The following is a 23267-nucleotide window of genomic DNA, read 5'->3' on the forward strand; positions in this document are numbered from 1 at the left end:
TCTCACTGCATATCAAACTAAAATCAAAATGAATCAAAGATCTAAATGTTAAAACGGAAATAATCTGCTGAAAGATAAAAGTGTAAAACTCTTGCAGATACAGGTACAGACAAATACTTTCTGAACAGAACTCCAATTCCATAAGAAATAATATCAAGAATCAACAAATGGGATCATAGATTAAAAAACTTCTGCACAGTAAAGGAAACAATCAACAGAGAGAAGAGATCACCTACAGAATGGGAAAAATGTTTTGCCGGCTATTTCTTGAATAGAAGGTTAATATCTGGAATATCAAAAAGTGGGTAACCGAAATGAAAAGGCACTTCTCAGAAGAAGTACAAATGGCCAATAAATACAAGAAAAACATTCATCCTTCTCTTTGGTCATTAGAGAAATACAAATTAAAATAATACTACTCCAGAAAGAATGACTATCAAGAAATAAAATGATAAAAAATGCTGATGAGGGTGTGAGGAAAAAGGAGCCCTTCTACACTGTTGGTATAAATATAAACTAGTACAACCACTACGCAAATCAGTACGTACATTCTCAAAAAACCTAAAACTAGAAATTCCACTTGACCCAGCTATTCCCTTTCTAGATATCTTCCTGAAAGAGTCAAAGACATCATAGTACAGTGATACATGCATACACACATTTATAGCAGCACAGCTCATAACAGCTAAAGCTTAGAGGCAGCTTATACATGAACCAACAAATAAACGATAAAGAAAATGTGGCATTCATACACAGTGGAGTACTACTGTACCATAAAGAAAGATAAACTTGAGTCATCTGTAGGAAAATTGAAGCTCCTTGAGACCATAATGCTAAGTGAAATAAGTCAGACACAAGCTTAAAGTTTGCATGGTTTCTCTCCTATGAGAAATTCAAAGCATAAATCATGAAAGAGCAAAGTAAAAGATAGAAAATTTTGCAAAAGAAAAGGGGACCAAGAGTTGGAGGAAGGGGGGAGAAATGGAGAGAGCAAGGGGATGAACAAAAGAATTAAGATGTGCTACATACATGGACCAGCTCCTCGTGAAAAGTGTAATCATTATGTACAGCAAATATGTACTGATAGAAATTTTTTTTTAAAAAAAGAACCACAGAACAAAGCATTCATCTCCGTAGTATCTAAAACAGGCCTTTGAGTAAGTAAATGTTTAATTATTTTTTAAAATCTGCTTCTATCAGATTGAAGAACTAAAAATATAAAAGTGATCTTCATCTGTGACCCTGGTTTTCTCTCTTGTGGACCCCCTCAGCTGTGGGAAAGCTACAGAATTCTTTTTGGAACCTAGATGAACAGAAAGATAACTTTCTTTCATTTTGCTTATTTAAAATTGAGCACTGGTATAAAGGGCAAGTCTTGTTCAAACCAGGAAGATAGTTTAAGAAAATACAGAACTTAAATCCAAACTGTCTATGTGATAAAAACGACACTTGAGAGAAAGATGCGTTTTTAATATTAGAGAACACTAGCACCCAACAAACACTTTAAAGATGTCAGAGCTTCAGATAATACAGTAATCCGCTTATCTATGACTTCAGTTTCCATGGGTTCAGTCACAGGTAGTCAACACAGACAAAACATATTAAGTAGACAATTCCAGAAACAATTCATGAGTTTTAAATTGCTTACTGTTCTGAGAAGTGTGACTAAATTTCAGTTTGTCCCACTCCACCCTACTTGGAGCATGAATCATCCTCTGCCCGACATATCCATGTTGTATATGCTACCTGCCTGTTAGTCACATAGTAGCTGAACAGATACCAGATCAACTGTTATGGTATTGCAGTACTCATGTTCAAGTAACCCTTATCTTACATAAAAGTGGGCTGAAAGGACAAGAGAGTAAGGCTGGCATTTTTATTGTATGTTTTGTCAATGTTATATATTTTTTTACTAATTATTAATAATCTCTTACTGTGCCTAATTTATAAATTAGGTATGGAGGTATAGGAAAAATCTCAGTATGTACTGGGTTTGGTAATATTTCCAGGTTCAGGAATCTACTGGAGGTGTTGAAACATTCCCCACAGCTAAAGGAGGACAGTTGTACTATGGAGGTAACAGCAGCCCATCCACAGGCCAGTGGGAAAGGATCTTGTTACACACAACAGCACAGCTCCTCCTGAGACAGCATATGAACAAGGAGATGGGGAAGGAAAGGCCATGCAGTCCTCCACGGTCCACTAGAGACCCTCTATAGGTAAAGGGACAGCTGCAAGATCAGTGTCACCACCGTGGAGTGTGCCAGAGGGAAGTTAGGAGACGAGATCAGAGGATTTGTTAGAGACTAGATCGCACAAGGCCTCAGAGCCATTTTAAAAATTTCGTCTTTATGATGATGAGAAGCCACTGGAAGGCTTTGAAGGGGAAGTGAAAGTTCTGATCGATCTGAAAAACAAATCAGTGCTCTTTGGAGGAAGACTGTAAAAGCCAGGGCAGAGGCAGGGACTTTCTAGTCTCCCACGCAGAGCTGAGGGAGAAAGAGAGGTTCGGTCAGACTGGAGGTAAGTTTTCAAGGCACAGTTCGGTGCAGCTCTGCTGTTTAAATGTGGGCTCTGCGCTAAAAACAAGAGTTAAGGATGTTGCCTCGAATTTGAAGCTACTTGAATGGCAGGAATGCTTACTGAAAACAGGAAGAAAAGTGAGAAGGAAGTGAGAAAAAGTCCATTGGGTGTGGTACCAATAATTCTGCTTGTGCGCACTAAATTTAGATGCCTGTCAGACTTCACGTGCAGATGCTGAGTAATGAGCGGGATACAGGCATCTGGAGCTCAGAGTAAAGCTAGGGAAACAAATTTGGAAGTCACCAGCTTATAGATATTATTTATAGCCAGGGAACAGGCTTGGGATGGAGATCACCTTGGGGGAAAGTATGTGCAGAGTGAGACCACGGCCAAGAAAGGACCCCTGGGGCGCGCTAACATTCACCGGCTCAGAAGCCCAGGAGCGATCAATAAGGTATAAGGAAGTTCAGAATTTGGTGATCGTAAGACGGACTAAAGGAAACCAAAAGTCGGAGTGAGGACAGATGAAAACCGAAGTGCAAGGACAGACTTCGAGCAAGTCTTTCAAAGAGCTTTTCCTACAAAAGGGGGCAAAGAAATGGGGGTAATTTAAATGCAAGATCTTACAGCAGGTATTGTTAAATGAATGAATAAAAGAATCTGTGACCTCGCTTCAAACGGAAGTCACTCTCCGTGCTCATCTATTTTCTGACTTAAATCAGATATCAAACGGAGCTGCTTAACTCCGTTTACATCCAGCACATTAAAGTGTTAAAATTTAAGCATCATATTTTTAAAGATTTTTTTTAAAAAAGAAAGTTTACTTATCTGGAAAACTCGGTAAGCTCTAACAAGACGTTAAAAAGCAGCTCACAGCTATCAGCCCCAAATACTTTTATCCAAATTAGCTTTGGACAAGAAGCCAGACAAAACCCAAACCAAGCCCTTCTGCCTGGGTCTCGTGGAGCCTGTCAGTCCTTTTAACACTAGCTTTTTGCTTACGGTTCTGAGGTTTCTTTCAAAATCCGGTTTGGCAGTCAAAATCCAACACGGGAAAGAAAGGCAGGTGCTGACTCTCCGGTCGGGTTGAGGGAAGCCACGGAAGGAGCTGGTCAGGTCCCCGCGCCCGGCGCCTCACGACCCGACGCCCCCGCGCAGCGCTCGCCGCCTCCTCCCCTCCGCGTGTGCGCGTGGCGTGGGGAGGCGCAGGCAAGGCAGGTCCTCCCCAAGGTCCGCCCAGCTCCCCGCTCGCCCTACCCGCCAGGAAGCCTGGAGCCCCGGCCGCCCTGGACTCTGCTCCGGGTGGGGACGCGCAGCTGGCGAGGGGCGGGGTCCACGCGGCGGGCCCCTCTCGGCAGAGGCTGCTGGCCGGGGCTGAGGCCGGGAAGTCGCCAAGGGGAACTGTCGCTGAGAAGGGAAACTTGGACTTTCCCTAGGCTTTCTTTCATTTACTTATTTACTTATTAAAGTGCCCACTCCGAGGTCCCCGAAAATCTGGAAGGAAATTGCACTCTCTTTCTTTCGCACCAAACAGACCCTACATTCTTCAGAGGCACTGCGACTCTGTCACCCCTCAAGGGTCTCTCGATTTTTCCCGTCGCGTGGGGCGCTCTCACTGACCTCTGCGGCCTTACCGCATCCCTGCGCCCCAGCAGCCACCCGCAGAGAGACCTCTGTCTCAGGCGTCTTCTCCACTACTGAAACGGGTCGGAACTCCAGGGAATATTGAGAACAAAAAGCCAGGCCAGTCAGGTCCTAAACAAATCTTCCAATCCTATTCATACCCTGGGAACCCAGTTTAGAAACATTTTCTCCTCTCCTTTTAATTCACAGGCAATCCCCACTCTCTGCCAAAGAAGAGCTGTTACCAAGCCCCAGAAAGAAGGTGGTTCCAAGTGGAGCCCTGGGTAGTAAATCTGGCCTCAGACAAAGCATACTACAGACAAAGCCGAACTCTTCCCTCCTGGCCGACACCACGGTGACACTGACGGTGGGCACTGGCTTTAGGTAATATCTTGTGGGATGCTCCTGTGCACTCAGAAACACCTACTAAGCACCGTGTTGACACAGTTCATTATGCTGTCACACACACCCCCACAACCCCCCCCACCCCCAACAATTCTCCCTTACACTTTCCAAGCAAATGGGCCTCCTTGTTACTAAATCCAACTGACACTTTCCTTGCTGGGTAGTCTTTGACAGCTGCCAAAGTGACCACTCAAATACTCATTTTCTTAATCCTGACAATACCACTTTGTGTTTATGGTCATCTTGCCTGTTAATGTTCTTCTCTTTTTCCTCTGCCTATTCCTCTTCCTCTGGCAACCTTTCAAATCACTGCTTTTAAACTTTTCACTGAAATACCACTAACAGATTCACCAAACAGGTACTTCCCCACTGACCATTTATACCAAGTACATACATAAGCAAGAAGTCACAAAAATGGGTAAATTTGCATGAACTGTTCCTTTTAAAATTGTTCCAAAATTTACACTGTTCTTCATAATGTTATACGAAGAAAATATGTAAAGTTGGTTACAAGTCTAATTGCCTAACATTTTCTTTCCAAATTTTCAAAAAAATGTACCAATCATGCACGAATATTTAGAGTGCCTTCTCTAAGCACTACAGACACAGTATGAACACAGGAAGTGTGGCCCAGGTCTTCGCAAAATTTTAGACTAATCTGGGAGCCAGACACACACGTGCACAAGTAAGACAATTTCAGGTGTGTGTGCTGATAATGGAGGAGTGAAAGCAGAGTGGGGAGTTGTATTAACTGAACCGAGAAGAGAGAGCTTCCATGACATCATGTAAAGTATTTGTCCAATGGCTTTACATCCTTGGAGCTTACTCCATTAAATTCTAGTTTTTTCTAAGGTCTTAATCCTCTGTCTTCCTCAGTTTACTCCATAATTTCCCAATATTTCACACAGGTCCCCCCCACACACATGCAAAAACAAATTATTTGAACATGATGAGCTTAACCTGTTATATATTATGGCCCCAATACAATTTCAGAATGCATAGTCAAGATTATGTAAAATATTAACAAAATTAGGGCGTATTTCTGGCCATAGAGCAAGTCTTAACAACAAAGAAGAAAAAAGCTCTATCTGTACTATGCCTCCAAGGCCTGGGTATAGGACTTCAAGTCCAGTTTACTAAGTTATCTGACCACCTAGGTCAGTGGTGGCAAACCTACAGCATGCATGCCACAGTGGGCTGTTTGTATCACTGAAAGTGCTAAAAGGTTTGCCATCACTGACCTAGGTATGAGTCTTAGATTTAAAACCAAAGAATAATGAGAAAAGCCCTTTAAGTGTCTGGAAATAAAAAACACGGTAACAGAAATCATAGGATACTCTGATCTGAGTACTATTAAAAATACTTCCTATCAAAACTTGTGGAACATAACTAAAATTCTTTTTTTTTGGTTTTTCTCGGTTTTTCTCCGGTACCGGGAATCGAACTCAAGACCTTGCGCTTGCCAGGCAGGCGCTTTGCCGCTGAGCTAAATCCCCAGCCCACATAACTAAAATTCTAATGAGAGAAATTTCTAGTGTTAAGTGTTATGTTAGAAAACAAAGTCTGAGATTTACCTATCTAAACATCTGTGTACATCAGGAAATTAGTAAAGAGGAGAAGAGATGGGGAAAAAAAAGAAATTAGGAAAAAAAAGAATGAATCCAAAAGAGTAAGATCAGCAATTACAGAAATATAAAAAATAGGCTCAATAAGAGTAAAAGATGATTCCTTGAAAAGACGGATACACTCCTGAGGAAGCTACTCAAGAGAATAACAATACCAGAAATAAAACAGTGCTACATGTAAAAGATGTAGGATATTAAACCACTTACTTCCAGCAAACTCAGATGAAATGGAAGACACAGCTATCTCCCCTAGGTCTCTGGGATTCCCGCATGTCTTACCAGGCAGTATCCCGACTCCTACATATTACCCATTTCTCGGGCAAGTGTTCATAGTGAGCAATCTTGAAATGTAAAATGTTTCCCTCCAGGACAAAAAATAAACTAGCTTACTGCTTGCTATAAATGCAGTGGATTCCTTCAGCTCACTATTCCTTAGCTGTGACACAAAACCACTACATGCACAGCATCCGCTTGGGCCCCTTCATGTCACCATTATAGGACTTGTGGGCAAGACAAACCAATGAAAATGTGCTGGTGACTGTGCTATTTGTGGTGCCATGAGTAATAAGATCCTTTATCTGATCCAAGAATCGTGTCTTCTGCTAACACCCAAGAAACAGACTACATTATCAGAATAAAAGAGAGGAAGTAGAATATTCCTTGAAAGATAAGCTCAACACTGTGAAGTCAATCTATGAGGATAGCATTTGTATCATACCAAAATCAAAGATATTACAATAAAAAGACGGAACACAGATACAACATTCTAAACAAAATTTGAACAATTTAACTCCAACAACATACTAAAAGGTTTATGTGGTAGATTCACAGCTTGTGATTAACTTGTAACACCCACCTGAACTGAACCAGTGTGGCTCGGTATTGGGGGCCCACTGAAGGATCATTGTGGGCCACATAAAAGGCAGAATTGGAGAGGGAAAAGTTTAGAAGCTGTTGGAGCTGTTTGTTTTCCTGGGGCTGCTGTTGGTTCTCCTGGAGGAGCTTGTTATGCTGGCTTTCCTGATGAACTCAGGTGTTCTCACTGTAGGAGGAACTCAGGACCTTGGTGTCCCTGGGAATGGCTACAGTTCACTTGGGGGGAACTCTGGTCCTCACTTTGAGCATCGCTTCCTGGCTCTGGAGGAGATGGTACACTGCTGAGTCTCCTGGAGAAGCTTGTCATGCTAGCTTTCGCTTGTCTGTTATCAATGGAGAAACTCTGGGACCCCACTGTTGATGAAGATGGCTGCAGTACTTTTTGGGGGAGATCTGGTTTTTACTTTGAGTATCACTTTCTGGCTCCAGTGCAGATCCCTCAGTCTGCTAACACTGATCCTTCATCCCGCTGGCACAGACTCTAGCTTCCACCACTGACCTTTGGGTCTTCCCAGCGCAGTTCCAGGAAACAGGCCTGCATGAAACATTGTCGTGGGCTCTTGGCCTCCAGTTGGACTTGTTGGGGTGTTGTTATGGGCTCTAGGTTTTCAGCTGGACTCATGCAGGACATTACCACGGGATCCAGGCCCTCAGCTGGACTCTTTGGTCTTTAGTGTGTGGACAGATTTCCTGCACTCTTTTTGTATGACTCTTTGGGTGACTATTTTAAAATAATCTTATAATTGTCCTGCACTGTATTGCTTCCCCTTGCAAAACCCAAACTACAACAGTATAGTATGCAAAACCAATAAATATAATTTATCACTTAATAAACTAAAACAGAAAAACTACATGATTAGCTTAATAGGTACAGAAAAGCATTTCACAAAATAAATCTTAACATCCATAAAAACTGATAAAAACTCCCAGCAAACTAACAATAGAAGGAATCTTTCCAAATGTCTATCAGCAAATGAAGAAATAAGGAAATTGTGGTACATGTAACAACAGAAGGTTATTCAGCCATAAAGAGAATAAAATCCTACCATTTGTGACAACATAGGTGAACCTGAAGGACATCATACTGAATGAAATAAGCCAGACATGAGATAGATACTGCATGATATCACTTATATATTTAATCTAGTAAAGTTAAAATTGTAGATTCAGAATTAAAAAGATGAAGCTGGGCATGGTGGCACACACCTGTAATCCCAGCACTCAGGAGGCTGAAGCAGGAGGATGGTTGTGAGTTCGAGGCCAGACTGGGCTACAAAGTGAGCTCAAGGCCAGCCTGAACTGCCTAGCAAGACCCTCTCTTACAAAAAGAAAGAGAGAATTTTTAAAAAATTGCTGGGAATATAGCTCAGTGGCACAAGATCCTGAGTTCGATCTCTGATACAAAAAAAATTAGAAAGATGGTTGCTGAGGGATGATACGAGAGATGGTAAGATGTTGGTCAATGGACAAGTTCTGGGAGCCCAATCTACAGGATGGGTGGTGATGGATGCATTAATTTGACAGTGGTAATCGTATCATGTATATGCATAGAAAGGCGCATTGTTCACCTTGAATGTATTCAGTCTGAGTCAATTAAATATTTTTTAAACATACCATTCATAACATCAAAAATATTAAATACTGAGAGGCAAACTGAACAAAATGTAAAAGACCTACACACTGAAAAACTGTAAAATATCAAGTGAAAATAAAGCCCTTAAAATATGGAGCTATCACTTGTTCATGCAATTGAAGACTCAATATTGCTAAGATGTCAAGTGTCCACTGAAAGACTGAGAGTCAATGCAATCTCAATCAAAGTTCTAAGGGGGTCTTGCTATGTAGTCCAGGCTGGTCTTGAACTCAATACATAGCCCAGGTTGGCTCAAACTGATGGTGATCCTCCTGCCTCAACCTTCCGAGTGTTGGGATTACAGGCCTGTGTCACCATGCCCAGCCCCTAGTGGACTTTTGTAGCAATGGACAAGCTAATCTTAAAATAATATGGAAGTGCAGTGGAGGTAAATAATGAGAGGTCATTTGTACCCATGTTCCCGCTAAAGATAATGAAACATGAAGTAGCACAGTATTTCCAGCACTTTAGGAGACTGAGGCAGGAGGATCAAAAAGTTCAATTCCAGCCAGGGGACTTTAGTGACCTCAACAAGACCCTGTCTCAAAATTAAAAAAAAAATTAAAAATGTCTGGAACTGCAGCTCAGCACAATCCCTAAAGCAGAGTACAAAAAGAAGGAAAGACTACACTAAGCATCTCTGTAAAGGAATAAAAGTAGTAACTGGAAGGTACGTTTGTACTTTCAACCAGACCAATGGTTAAGGATGCGGGTTGGGTGTAGTATCCATCCAAAGTGGCTGACACACTCCCAGTTCAGTGTGGACCCCAAAGCTATGCCCTGCAGTTGGGATACAGACTACAGTGCAGAGCATTATCTGGAAGAGCAGAAAATCTGAAGTCTAAATTCCAGGCTGCTAACAGCCTTAGGCACTTGGCTGGATGGCACAAAAATCTTGAAGGAAAAAACAATAATGCCAGTATTAAATCATTTCTGTACCTTTTCCCCAGATTTGTCAAAAACAATGAAGCATTAGAATGACCAAGACAACATTAAACAGAACACTGATTACCTCTGAGATATGGCCAGGAAAGTATACACAGGTGGTTTTTAAGGCACCGACAATGTCGTATTTCTTGAGTATTGGATACAAGTCTATGCTTTATAATTTTCTCTTTAAGTTGTACATGTTAAATACCCTCTTTGGCATTGTGATAGATTTCATAATTGTAGCTTAATTATTCCATAAGAAGCAAAAGTCTAATTTCATATATAAGTAAATAATATGTATTTCTTATATATAAAATATATAAAAATAACTAGCACTGCAATCCCATCTCAGTCCAGAAAGAATGGCTATATTCAAGATATCAAATAATAACAAATGTTGGAGAGACTTCAGGGAAAAAGGAACCCTTCTTCATTCTTGGTGGAAGTGTAAACTGATACAACCACCATGCAAATCTGATACAACCACCATGCAAATAAGTATGGAGATCCCTCACAACACTAAAATAGAAATTCTATTTGACTCACCCATTCCATGATCTTCCCAAACGTATTAAAGGCATCATATTACAGTGATACGTGCATGCCCATGTTTATAGCAACACAATTCAAAATAGCTAAATCTTGGAAGCTGCCTAAATGTCCACCAACAGATGAAGAAAAGATGGTATTTATACCCAATAAAATACTATTCTGCCATAAAAAGGATAAACGAGTCATTTGTAGGAAAATGAATGCACCTGAGACCACAATGTTAAGGGAAGTAAATCAGACACATACGCTTGCAAATTGCATGGTTTCTCTTATATGAGAACTTCAATATATAAGGTACAGAATAAAATGTAAGAAGAAACAGTGAGATGGCTTTCTGGCATGTGGGAAGGGAAGTGAAAAATGGGGTGGGTTGAGATTTTTAAAAAGGGGAGGAATAGAGAAGTGCTGTGCACATGTGCCAGGTCTCTACGAAGAATGTGACCATCATGTACCACAAATATTTACAAATATATGAATGAAGGGGTCGAAGAGATGCAAGGAGCAGGGGAAGAGACAAGTGGGGGTTAAAAAGTTAATGTCATGTACACGTACCGACTCCCCACAATGAATACAATCACTATATACTACAAACATGTACTGATAAAAAGAACTGAAATACACCAAAATGGTGGTTTTACTATTTGAACAATCAGTTATCAAATTCTTAAACTGGTGTTTTTCTTTTGAAAATAGCAGTGATTAGTAATTACCAGCACTGTAAACATATGCCTGACCAGCATTATATTTAGTGTATCTCGGCTTCAGCAAGGAATCAATTTCTGTATGATACTATCCAACAGATAAAAAGGAGAAATGAGTGATGGAATTGCTGTGTTTTCCTCCAGAATTTGGAATTCCAACATGAAGTTATTCAGGAGATCAAACATTACTTTTACTGATAAAGAATATGTCTTTTGATCTACATATTTTTTTTCCTCTAGTACCCTGCAAGTTATCTTGGACCTTTAGAGACCATTTTCCTTCGGAACTTGTTAATTTCTCAGGTAGCTATCCTATTTCTACCTAAAGTTGCCTTTCTAGTGTCAGATTCCTTTCATTTTTGAAGCTTTATCAGGCTATTACACTGATGAGTCACATACTTCCACATTTGTGTCACAGATTGTTTAACAGCCAAATAAATGCAAACTACATTAGGAACTTTGGAAACTGAAGATCAAGAGACTAGAACTGGTCTGATGTGTTTTGTAAGTGTCTCTTTTCACTATGATACATAGTATTAACAATGGATAAAGACAGAAAAAGTACTTGCCCAACATCATACAACCATTATTTAATTTGGTATGACTTCAAAGACAAAGCACAAAACCATTACTGAGGAATTTATCATGAGAGCTAAACCTAGTTCAGCATGGTGGACCACACCTGTATTACCAACATTTTGGGAGGCTGAGGCACAAAGATCCCAAGTTTGAGCCCAGTCAACGTAGCAACCTAAGAGCTTGTCTCAAAAATAACATAAGGGTGTATGTGTGCGAATGCAGCTCAGTGCAAAGGCCCTGGTTCAATCCCAGGGGAGGAAGGGAGAAAGGGAGGAAGGGAGGGAGAGAAGTGGGGGAAAGGAAAGGTGGGAAGGGAAAGGTGGGAAGGGGTGGAGAGAACAGTGAGAGTGTGACTGCTAAGGTTCATTTTTACTCTGCTAGTTACTGTGATATGAACAGATTTCTTAACTTTTCAGATTACTTTTCTGTAAAATGTGATTATCATCTCTGTAGGATTACTGCAAAGAGGAAATGTGTCAGTAAGTAAAATGCTTAGCACAGCACCCACCATAAGGATTCAATGACCTGTATTTACTGTTATGTCCTTGCTATTTTTGCAGAGGTGTGTCTAGGAACCAGATGACTATTAAGGAAAAAAAAAAAAAGTCAACACAACTGGATATTATACAACCTAAAATAGACTTACTTAACTTTTAGAGCAACAGACAGCTTCACTGTCTTTCACCCACATTTTTATTTTCAGTCTAATCTTTATTACTTTCTTCTGTTTGATTTTTTTTTTTTTTTTTTTGCAGTATCAGGGATCGAACTCACGACCTTGCACTTGCTAGGCAGGCCCTTATGCCACTGAGCTATATCCCCAGCCCTTCTTGTTTGCTTTACATTTAATTTTCTATTGTGTTTTAAGGTTGAAGGTTAGACTACTGATGTAAACACTTCTTGTTTTTTCTTTTGAGACAAGGTCTCACCATGTAGTTCAGGCTGGCATTGAACTCACAGCAATCCCAGCTCAGCCTCCTAGTGCTGGGATTATAGGCGTGTGCCACCACTCCCACCAGCACCCAAACACCCTTTCCATAAGGAACGCGAAGAGAAGATAAAAAATGAGGCATGTTGCTTCTCCTTCTTGGTCAGATTCTCACATGTCTTAATGAAACACCATATAAGCACTCTTGTAATAAAATGTATTGTGTATTTATAAGGAGCTTTCAGTAAAATTTAAATCCTGATAGAAACAAGGAAAGTCAGTTTACTGAAAGATTTTTTTTTTTATTCTAAAAGAAACTGATCAGTGCAATCCTGTGGAACCAATGCTTGTTACAGAAATTGTTTTCAAAAGTAAATGAAAAAACCCCTTTTAAATTACTTATATATTAATTTTTGAAAACAAAAGTCATAGGTCTGCTTTGTTCTATTTAACTATAAATGCCACACATTTACAAAGGAAATCAAAGAAACGGACGGAATATGGGTTAAATGAAATTTTTCAAAGAATAAAACTGCTTCTCAGTCTACCGTGTTTTTGGTGCCGATTCTCATCAAGCCTGGATGAAAACTGTGAACCAAAAACGATGTTTCCTTATAGCAAAAAGAACATTTAAATTATTAGCAAAGTAACATCTTAAAATGTATCTTCACCCAGCTGAAATTTTAGTACAGTATAAACTTGTGTATCAACTCACTTTCCATTATTTTTTCTACTTTAAAAATATATACAACTATGATATCCAAATACGTAATCTGAGTCATTTGTCCAAACATAAATATTTGGGAAATTCAAACTGCTGCACAGATTATGAAAAGATTAAAAAAAAAGATGAGCTACAAATTATATAGTAGGAGGAAGAAATAAGGTTACTCAGCATTTACGTTTGGAGACACACACTTTCTAAATTATATAAACATAGACAGCCACCAAAATTTAGAACTACAAAAAGACTACACAAAGCCCACACTTTTTTTTAAAGAAAGGTCTTGCTATGTAGTTCAGGCTGGGCTTGAATTCTCAGCGATCCTCCTGCCTCAGCCTCCTGAGTGCTGGGATTACAGGCGTGTGCCATCATATCCAGCTACTTTTATCAATAACAGGTAACAGTGGTGATTTAAAGTATTATACCTTAATGTTTCCATGAGAAACTATTTGTGGTAACAGTCTAATGCAGTATTATTAAAGTCTGAGAGGCACAGATTAAGTGAGTGCACAATCTATACCAAATATGGCAAGATCTATACCTGACTTTAATTACGGCGTAAGGGTCTGAATACAATAGTCCATAGGCAACCAGAAAAAGACATTTCACATATGCCCATGCTTATCAATACATTAACATTAATGCCTGAAACCTTCAAATCTAAGTATGAACGGACGTTTCTAAAGCTCCAGGACAACTTAAATACAAGAACTGTAAAATCTTAAACTTCTTAATCAATTGATAAATGTTGAAGAAATAGCTATTTGGTCTTTAAGAATCTTAAAAGGGTTGAAAATATGTTCATCCCTTAATAGACTACTAAAGTATGTAAACCCCTTAATAGACTACTAAAATAGCCAGCATGGCAATTTGAATCCATTTTGTCCTTACATCTGTGTGTGTGCGTGCACACGCATTTTAAGATAGTTTAGAATTGAGACTTAACAACTAGTCAGTGACGGTTAAGAGGCCTGAACTGTTATTCAATCAAGGTCTATGGCATACGACAATCTTGCTCAGTACTCATCACCTTTGAGTGAAAAAGGGGGGATGGCAGAAAAGCAGTTACATTTTTGTTTTTTAAATAGCAGAAGAGTCTTAAATGTCCATATAATTTTGCATCATCCTGTATTTCATTCTGAAATACTTGAACAAAATTTGATTTTAATCAGCCCAATCTACACAAGTAATAAGATACAAACACAATCTAAACCCTATAACGTACAGAATATGCGCTAATACTCATTAAATGAAGTACAATCAATGAAATTACCGAACAGAAAACACACATAGTATTCTAAATCTTAAATCACTCTAGAGTTGCTAAACAGACACTGTAGGAACAAAATGTGCAAGACAAAAATAAAAATAGAAAAAAAAAAAAAAAACCCCAAAACTTCTCAGCACATTGCGCCCATGAGGATAAAATGTACGGCACTTATGTGATACAATATTTGAACTGTCGACCTAAACTGGGGGTGACTTGAAGACACTAAAGCTATACGAAAAGCAAGATCTAGCCAATTAAAATGTTAAAATGACATTTAATATCTTTCCTTTGTAAAAGCACTAGAAATGTTACAAGTGCAGATAACTGAAACTTTCCCCATTTAATTCACCTCCCTCCAGTTATTATTCTACCTATTATAGTAGTCTGATTTTTAAGGTCTGCATAAACTCTATTATGCTATGGATACAAACCATTTTCTATGTGGTAGCCTTTGTAGAAAAACAACATCGTTATAAATCATAGAATAAACCCCAGCAAACCAAAAATCTTAACATCTCCCAAGCAAGCAAGATATAAATTATACTACAACCTGTCAACTAAAAATCATATCAACAGTAATTACATTTCTATAGAAGCCACCTCCCCAATATAATGAAGCAGTGCAGATATAGGGCTTGGGCTACAGTTAATCACATTTGGTTTCCTTAAAAACGTAACTTTATTCACTATACACAAATAAAAGGCAGTTTTCTTCCTCCATAATGCATGTAGACATTAAATCTAAGGTTTTTAAAATATCAACTACAAGAAAAATACTTTTAAGTGATTAAAAGGAATCAAGATACCAAAGTTTAGTGTGCGAAGAATAGATACAAACAACCAAGAGAAAAAGCAGATCATTGGTGTTGAATTTAACATGAACAGCCCAAGTAAGTTCCAAAGTTTTTCCACCTTTACAAATAAATAAAGGTGTCCTTTCCATAGTTTGGAGTATGATTTATACATCTCTCCCAACAAGTGTATGAGCAAGGTTTTAAAATGTTGCCAATATTAAGTTCTTCAGTACCTAAATTAGAGGACAACAATATTACAACAACAGTGGCAATGGTGCATCACTTCTCACAAGGCAGTTAGGATCCAACACGAGTTGTGGTGGTTCTTTTATCTGAGAAAAAGCTTTTCAGAAGAAACACCTGCCCTATGCTAACCACCAGAAGGATGAGGGCTTCTCCTACTGACCAATAGGCCACTCTTGTATTTAGATCCTCTGCCCGGCTTCGGCCTTGTGCTTCTCTCAATCGGAAATGAGTTTGATAGTCAATGACAGACTTCAGAGCTTCATGAATGGAAACACAGGCAGACTCCATCTGAGGAGAAAATATTTTCAGTTAGTATGTTTAATACTTTCTATACACCCTGTATCTAGCATATTTATCCTAGCTTTCAGTCTGATCTCAATTCCTCCTGGGATTAACATTCTACCAAGGCTAGACATGCCAGCAGGCAGCTGTTTTCCCCAAACTGGGATGTCACAGGCATGGCCTTAGCAAGGTGGAAGACAGAACTCTCAGCTAACGTGGCAGAAATATCAGATAAGGTTGGTAGCTACAGAATTTTATGCACAGGGTCTTTAAAGGAACATTAATAAAGAATGGTAAGTTCATCAATAATGAGTATAAGTCAAAGCCCAAATATCTCAAAAATCAACCAAATATGGCATAAAAAGATCGAGTTAGTCAAAGTTATTTGGAGTATCTTAAACATGGACATAACATCAAAAACTTTAGCTAATTTTTGAATCTGAAAGTAAAAGACCAGAAAGGAATCTTTTCTTTACATTTATCAATTTGCTAAATAATAAATAACTCTCCCTAATACCAGTAACTAAACCACTGTATGTTTCCAGTGGGATACAAGTTTCATTTTCATGATTCAATCAGTCTGTGATTGAATCTGTTAATACCTTATTTTTACACATTTGTTACACCATTTACTTTAAGAAAGGTTGTATCTAATATATTATTAATTTTTAGTTTTTTGAGAAAGGGTCTTGCTGTACAGTTCAGGCTAGCCTTGGAATAACAGCAATTCTCCTGCCTCAGTCTCCTGAGTGCTGGAATTACAGGTGTGTGCCACCATGCCCAGCTGTATCTAACATTTTTTATACAGGGGTTTAATATTTTTTGACTGCTGTATTACTATTTTATTTCACAAACCGTGTATGTATTAATAATTTTAAAAACAAATCTGAGTTTCTCTTTAAGGTATAGATATTAGGAAATAAACATTTAATATGGTTCTAGCACAAAATGAAAGGAATAATTATAAAAATATTAAAGGTGTTTTGTAAAGTGTGAGAAATTATGAGGTCAACAAATTGAACTTATCTATTAGAATACACAAATTTTTTTGTTGTTGTTGAGGCCCCTAAGAACAAAAAGATTGCCAAAACTGTGCTAAAATGAATGATTCTAAGGGGTTAAAGTGCTTCTGAAGTTTCTTTCTTTCCTATGCATTTTCAAAATGACATATGACACAAGGGTTCTTTACCTGTAAAGTACACATAAAAAGATTTTGTTGCCTGTATTCCCACACTATTCCCTATTCTAGGTATTTACTGTAAACTGTAAGCTGCAGCTAGAAACCTGATGAGATTCAGGTGTAACATTCTCTCAGTGGGAAGCCTCAGACCCGGGTTGTGTACTTCTTACGACACAGTGTAACAAGCACATGTCAATTTGTGAGTGAATGATTAGACTTAGATGACACCAGTTTGATCATCCATTAGAAGGTTTTCCACCAGCTTTTCATCAATTTTTCCCCTAATAGCTATCATTCTTATTCCAGATGCATTTTTTTGTAACGGGTAAAAACTAGGGATAGTAAAACTCATTTATTTATTCTCTATTGATTAGCTGGTAATTTTTTCCATTTAAAGTATGAGTAATTGCTTTGTAACTATTTCTACTATATGAGAAACTTATTAGCTTTTTGAAAGTAGAAAACTGACACTAAGAAAAGAGTAAAAATGTCATATGAAAAGCAGGCTACATGATACTGATTGATTCACTGCTAATCATTTTCTATTTGCCCACTTACATTACTTTCTTATACAAGAAAGTTACTTTCTTATACAAGTTAAAATCATTACAGTAGAGAGGCAGGTTAAGTTATAAACAACAGCTCCTAGGCAAATCATTTACAAAGGGAAGTGCCCTTCATATACGATCCTAAAGAGAACGTTTCTAAAACTATTACACTAAGTCTGAACTAGGCTGTTACACATTCTTAAAACTGCTTCTATCACCTAAATGGTTAGCAGAGAAACCAAATGGAGCTGGGAAACACTGAAAATACCAGTTTAAGGTTTTAACAAGTAGATGGTAAATTAACTGCCTTTCTATTTTTGTGGTCATATTGACACCGGTAATTGAACCCAGAGCTCTATGCAAAGCATAGAAGTTGTACCACAACCTCTTTTATTTTTTAATTTTGAGACAAGGTTTTGCTAAATCATGCAGGCTGACCTCAAAAATTGCAATCCTTCTGCCTCAGCCTCCTGAGTAACTTGAGTTACCAGTGTGTAGCAATGAAATAATTTCTTCTGATGTTTTTAAAACTATCTTTCAGATATTGCCTAAGGTCATATCTTATTTGAAGTAGAAATAAAACAACCCCTTAGCATCCGAGCAGTATCCTTTTACTGACTTTAAATTTCTTTTGCTTTTTCTATTATTAACCTTTCTTTAATATAAAACCCAGTTTAGCCTATAAAACTATTTTTGTTAGACGACATCATTAATCTTCAATATTTTACCTACATTACAGCAAAAGCTCTTATAACAATAGCTGAATAACACTAATGGTATAAACAGTGCGGTGTGGGGTATTTATATATTATATGGCATCATTTTGCTCCCAGTTACATCAACCTACTAAGGTATGGTAGCAACATTCCTTCACAGGTTACAGAAAATGTTTTAGAACACTGCAGTAATGCTTAGCCTTCCTGAATTTCCTTTACTACTGATGTTTCTATCTTAGTGAGTCTTATTATTTGACTCTTAAATGTTCCTCAAAGGCCCATATATAAAGGCTTAGCCAGTGCAGGCATTCCCTTGAAGGGGATGTAGGGGTCCAACACTCTCCTTTCTCCTGCTTCCAGGCTGGCATGAGGTAAGCTGCTTTGCTACTCCTTGCTATGATGTTGCTGCTTTGCTATAGGACCAAAAATAAAGAAGCCAGCTAACCATGAACTGGAATCATAAAACCATCAGCTGAAATAAACCCTTCCTCCTTTTAAATTAATTATTATAGGTACTTTGTCATAGCAATGGAAAATTAATAGTGATCTTCCTTTTATTTGAATGCTTTCTTCACACCTAAAAGTACATTCAATCTTTTAACACTGTTTTTTACTATAGAAGTCTGAAGTTCTCTGTGAAATGCCTAATCTACTGAAAAATTAAGACAGAATTTAGACTTCAAAACCTATATTCATCAATGAGTTAATGCGTAATATTAAATTATGTTTATTTCTTTGCTGTAATTATAACAACATTATTTTGCTAACTTTTTATTTACCTGGGTAAGAGCACTGACTCGGTTCTCACTAGGAAACAAAGGTGGGTCTTCTCCAACTTGAAAATCAAAATATACAGTTTTATGTGTGAAAGTAGAAAATTCATTGCTGAAACAAAATTTGTATGTCCCATTTTTGGAAGCTGTGAAGGTAAAACTATCATATTGTTTCTTCATCTCTTTGTATAAAACTTTACCATCAGGATCTTCTAATCGACAGTCTACATCATAGTGACCACCAGTAATCACCTAAAAGAGATTAAGAAAAAAAAGAGATCTTTGCAACTAGTAAGTATGGCAAATCAACCAGTTTCCTATTAAAAAGGCAGTAAGGTTATTGGCAAATGGTTTTCACTATCACATGTAATTTTACATTTGTAAAAAGTTTTCACCAATGGATGACATCTGGGAGGCAGATTTCACTTCAACCAAAGCTTTACAGAAACTGACAAGTTTCCTTATGGAGAGGGAATTTTTACTCATTTCTGAATTCATCTATTCATTTCTGTGCTAGTTAATATAAGACTACTATATCACTTGATTTAAAAGCAAGTGATGAGGAAGAGACATTAGGGTTGAGGGCTCCTAGCTACCATGAGACTAAATGATGCAGCTTTGTTATTTTCGAGCTTCAGTTCTCTTGGTTCACATAATATTGACATTCTCCATCAATAAAACAGAGAGTAAACTCTGGACTTCAAAAAAACATCTGTTACTTATGTGAGCTTTTATCACTCACAAAAGATGATGACTAACCAACTCTGTCACCAGAGCGTTTTGATAATTAAAATGAAATACAACTATGTACTAGAAAGTGTAAAAATACATAGTAATATAAAAAATATTCTGATGTTAAAAAAAGAGGTCTTATCAAATTGGGCATTTACGTCTCCCCCCTAAAATATCACTTTTCCAGTAGAGAAATGACTTTGTTTTGATATACAGAGTTATTCATACTTGGTCACTGTATTTTGAATTATCAAATACATACAAACTGTATAGGATGTATATTCATCATCTCACTTTTCTTCTGTCAAACTTTTAATTTCTTGGTAATACTGGGAATTGAACCCAGGGCCTTTGCACTGCACTACATCCTCAGCTTTTTTATTCCTGTTTTTGGAGAAAAGGTCTCACTAAGTTGCCCAGGCTGGGATTGAACTTTCAATCCTCTTGCCTCACCTTCATCAAACTATTTGAAACAAGTACTCTTATTTGAGTTAATACCTTTTAAACTGTCTGCTCTCCTATGATTACAACTTGGGATCATCCCAAACTTAGTGTCCATACCTATCCAAATGACTACAAAAAGCTTCTATCTTACTACCTCTCTCAAGTTCATCCCATTCCTTCCACCACAAATCCACAACACATTACTGTCACAATTTCTTAAAAGGTCTTCCACAATTTAATCTGCTCTCCTTCTAACCCAGGGTTTCCCAATCTTGGCCCCACTCCCATTTTGAGCTGGCTAATTGTAGCTGTCCTGTGCGTTGTACCACGTACAGCACCTGGTCCCCACATTACCACCTGCCAGCAGAAGCAGTCCCACAACATGCCAAATGTGTGTGTGCTGGAAGGGGACAGCATCCTATCTTTCTTTACTCCCTTCAGTGAGCCCTCATGTAAAACGTTTTGACAATGACAATTCACTGCGGACTACCTAGAAATCCGAACCTGTTAACAGTGGCATACCATTCCACTACACCTCCCATTAAACAGGGTCAGGACCTCGTACGTTCATATTCTCACTCATTCTATGTTCCTAACATGCCAGACTACCAAACTCGTTCTCTGGACAAGTTTTCACTTTACATCTGCACTGACAGTGGCAGTTCAACAGTGTTTGCTTGCTGTAGAAGAATCACAGGATCCCAAACACAGTGCGCACAAATCTAGTTCATTACAGGACGAGAATGTAATTTAAAATATCACTGTCAAGGGCTATTTCACAAGAGGTCTAGAGATGTCAGATGTGGGCTCCTTTCTCTTCCCTCTGGGAGGTCTACAGCCAGACACATTCTCTCACACAAGTGTGCAAAGAACACTGTGAAACCCAAAATAGGGTGTTGCCTAGGTTTTTAAATATTTTGCCAGGCACACAGGTATATTTCTGCTATATACCCAGTCTCAACAGCAGAGCCCTTGGTGGCAGTGGGGTGGTGTGGGAGCGGGCAGTGCTTACTGAGACCAAACCTCACCGCAAATTCTCAGATCTGTAGTCACAAAGCAAAACTATTATTACTCAATATATTTCACAACCATGCACAAACCACAGCAGAAGGGCTCAGGCTAATTTAAGGCCTGCTGGAATGCTCACAAACATACCTGCCTAGGGCTGCCCTTTCCACCTGCTTGGTTATACTGTACAGCAACTCTTATTTATCCTTCCAGACTGCTCATCAGTCTCTCAGCTCGATTTCTCCTCAAGATCCCTCTGTCCTCAGCTAGCCCTATACCTTATTTATATTTTTATCGCTACACTTAACATTAAGACTTGTCAACGAAAACTCCTTAAGGTAAAAATCTTACCTTGGAGAGGTAGAAGAGTTCAACTTGGGACTGTACACTGACTGTTACTTGTAAATTTGCTGATCTTAGGTCTTACCTATCTTACTTGTTTCATCAGTAAAAAACAATAAAAAGTCTTATCCATTTCATATCAGGTTTTCTTGAGAATTAATTAACACATCTGAAACATTTGGCATACTATACACACATAACACGGGCTTTTTTTTTTAAGCTGTGGTAGTATCCTTGACACTCACCACAGCAACTGCACATGTAAGAATTCAAGAAATGTTTATTAAATCAAAATATAGGAAATTCTGGCTTACACTTGATATTCCTGCTATCTTTTTTGTCCCCTGGTCCTAATCCATGAATGTAAGGAGCATAAGGGTCATCCTTAATCTCCCCTTCCTTATCCACCACAGCTGAACTATTACCAAATCCTGTTGACTTTACTACATTCTCTCCAAAACTTTTAACTTTTCTCCTTCCCCACTTCTACGGTCATAGTCTAAACCATTATTTCTTGCCTGGAGTTGACAATGGTGTCCTGCAGTCCAAGTGTATTATGAAACACCTTACCCACCTTTTTTCTACCTTCACACATTACAATCGATAGCCACCAAGACTAGTTCTGGTCATTGCACCAAACTACTTAAAAACCCCAGACGGTGTCCCACACTGAAAGGAAAAACCAAAATCCTTAACATGGCCAGCAAGGCTCTGACAGACTGGCCCCTGCTGACTCCCTTCCTCTGGCTCCTGTTTTCAACCATATCGAACCTCTCCATGGTCCTCAAATTCTTAGTGTTCCCTCCACCCACAGGGCATTCCCCATCTTTTCTACCAAAGTACTTACAACTTATCCTTTAAAGTTCAGCCTAAAATGAGTTTCTAAAAGCCTTCATGGATCCCAAAGACTAGACCGCAAATTCCCTATATATTGCTATTAAAATAGTTTTGATGAATGAGCACAGACTAAAGTGGGTAGTATGCAAGGGAATGAAGAGCTCCAGCAGTGACCTTATCTGTTTGATCACTTCCGGGTCACCAGCACCTAGCGTTCAGCGATTGTTCAATTGCTAAACGGGCCTGCCAACAAAGATGAAAAGAGTAAATACTGTTCTAACCAACTTAAGAAATGACAATCTGTTTAACAAAGCTCCCTTTTTTATAGAACCCTAAAGATAAGAAGTGAGCTCGCATTTACCACAATGTTTCTATAACACCTTTGGCACACGGCAGTTCAGCCTCTAACGGAGTATTTCCAACGACAAGGATTGCATTAACCGACAGTCCTACTACCACTGGAGAAACTGAAACGCAATGGAGTCAAGACAGTGGCAGCCTGCACATCCAATTAAAGTGAAGGTATGCATTACAGAAGGAGAGGACGGGCGCTGGGCATTCCAGAACAGGAACGATCTTTTCTTTTAAGGGAATTTTTCAAGGAGGAAAGTTCAGTAGGCCTTAAATAAAAAATATAAAGGGATGCCACAACTAGTGGGAGCGTTTCTGTAATCCATACAGCGTAACTGATCCTACGTCTCTCGCTCAAGGTTTAGAAAAGGTGGGCGAACGCCCGCACTGACTACACCAGGAGACTCTCGAATTACCATACGAAGGAAGGAACCCCGACACAGAAAAGCCCCGGGAAGGGACAGCCCCGACCCTGGGCGCGGCAGGCTGGGCCGGGCCCGCCGGCCCGCGTACCTGGAACTCGAGGGTGCACTTGGTGCCCTGCGCTATGTCCTCGTAGAAGCACTGCTTGGCGTTGTCGGGCAGCTCGAAGGTGATCTCGGAGGCGCCGCCAGGCCCGGGCGCCAGCAACAGCAGCAGGAGCGC

At 38.9% G+C, this 23267-nt stretch overlaps 1 protein-coding gene across 1 annotated transcript in view; it reads right to left on the reverse strand.

The window, feature by feature from the left end:
• The window catches only part of LOC102006100 (TIR domain-containing adapter molecule 2), a gene marked incomplete in the record, with an annotated part of 40089 nt that overhangs the window by 16315 nt on the left and 507 nt on the right, over positions 1–23267 (reverse strand). Inside the window, 3 exon segments of the mRNA XM_005376595.2 lie at positions 15566–15697; positions 18915–19160; positions 23136–23267. Of these exon segments, the coding sequence (XP_005376652.2) occupies positions 15566–15697; positions 18915–19160; positions 23136–23267 (510 nt within the window).

This window comes from Chinchilla lanigera, unplaced genomic scaffold (assembly GCF_000276665.1).
Source record: "Chinchilla lanigera isolate Chin_1 unplaced genomic scaffold, ChiLan1.0 scaffold00007, whole genome shotgun sequence".
NCBI lineage: Eukaryota > Metazoa > Chordata > Mammalia > Rodentia > Chinchillidae > Chinchilla > Chinchilla lanigera.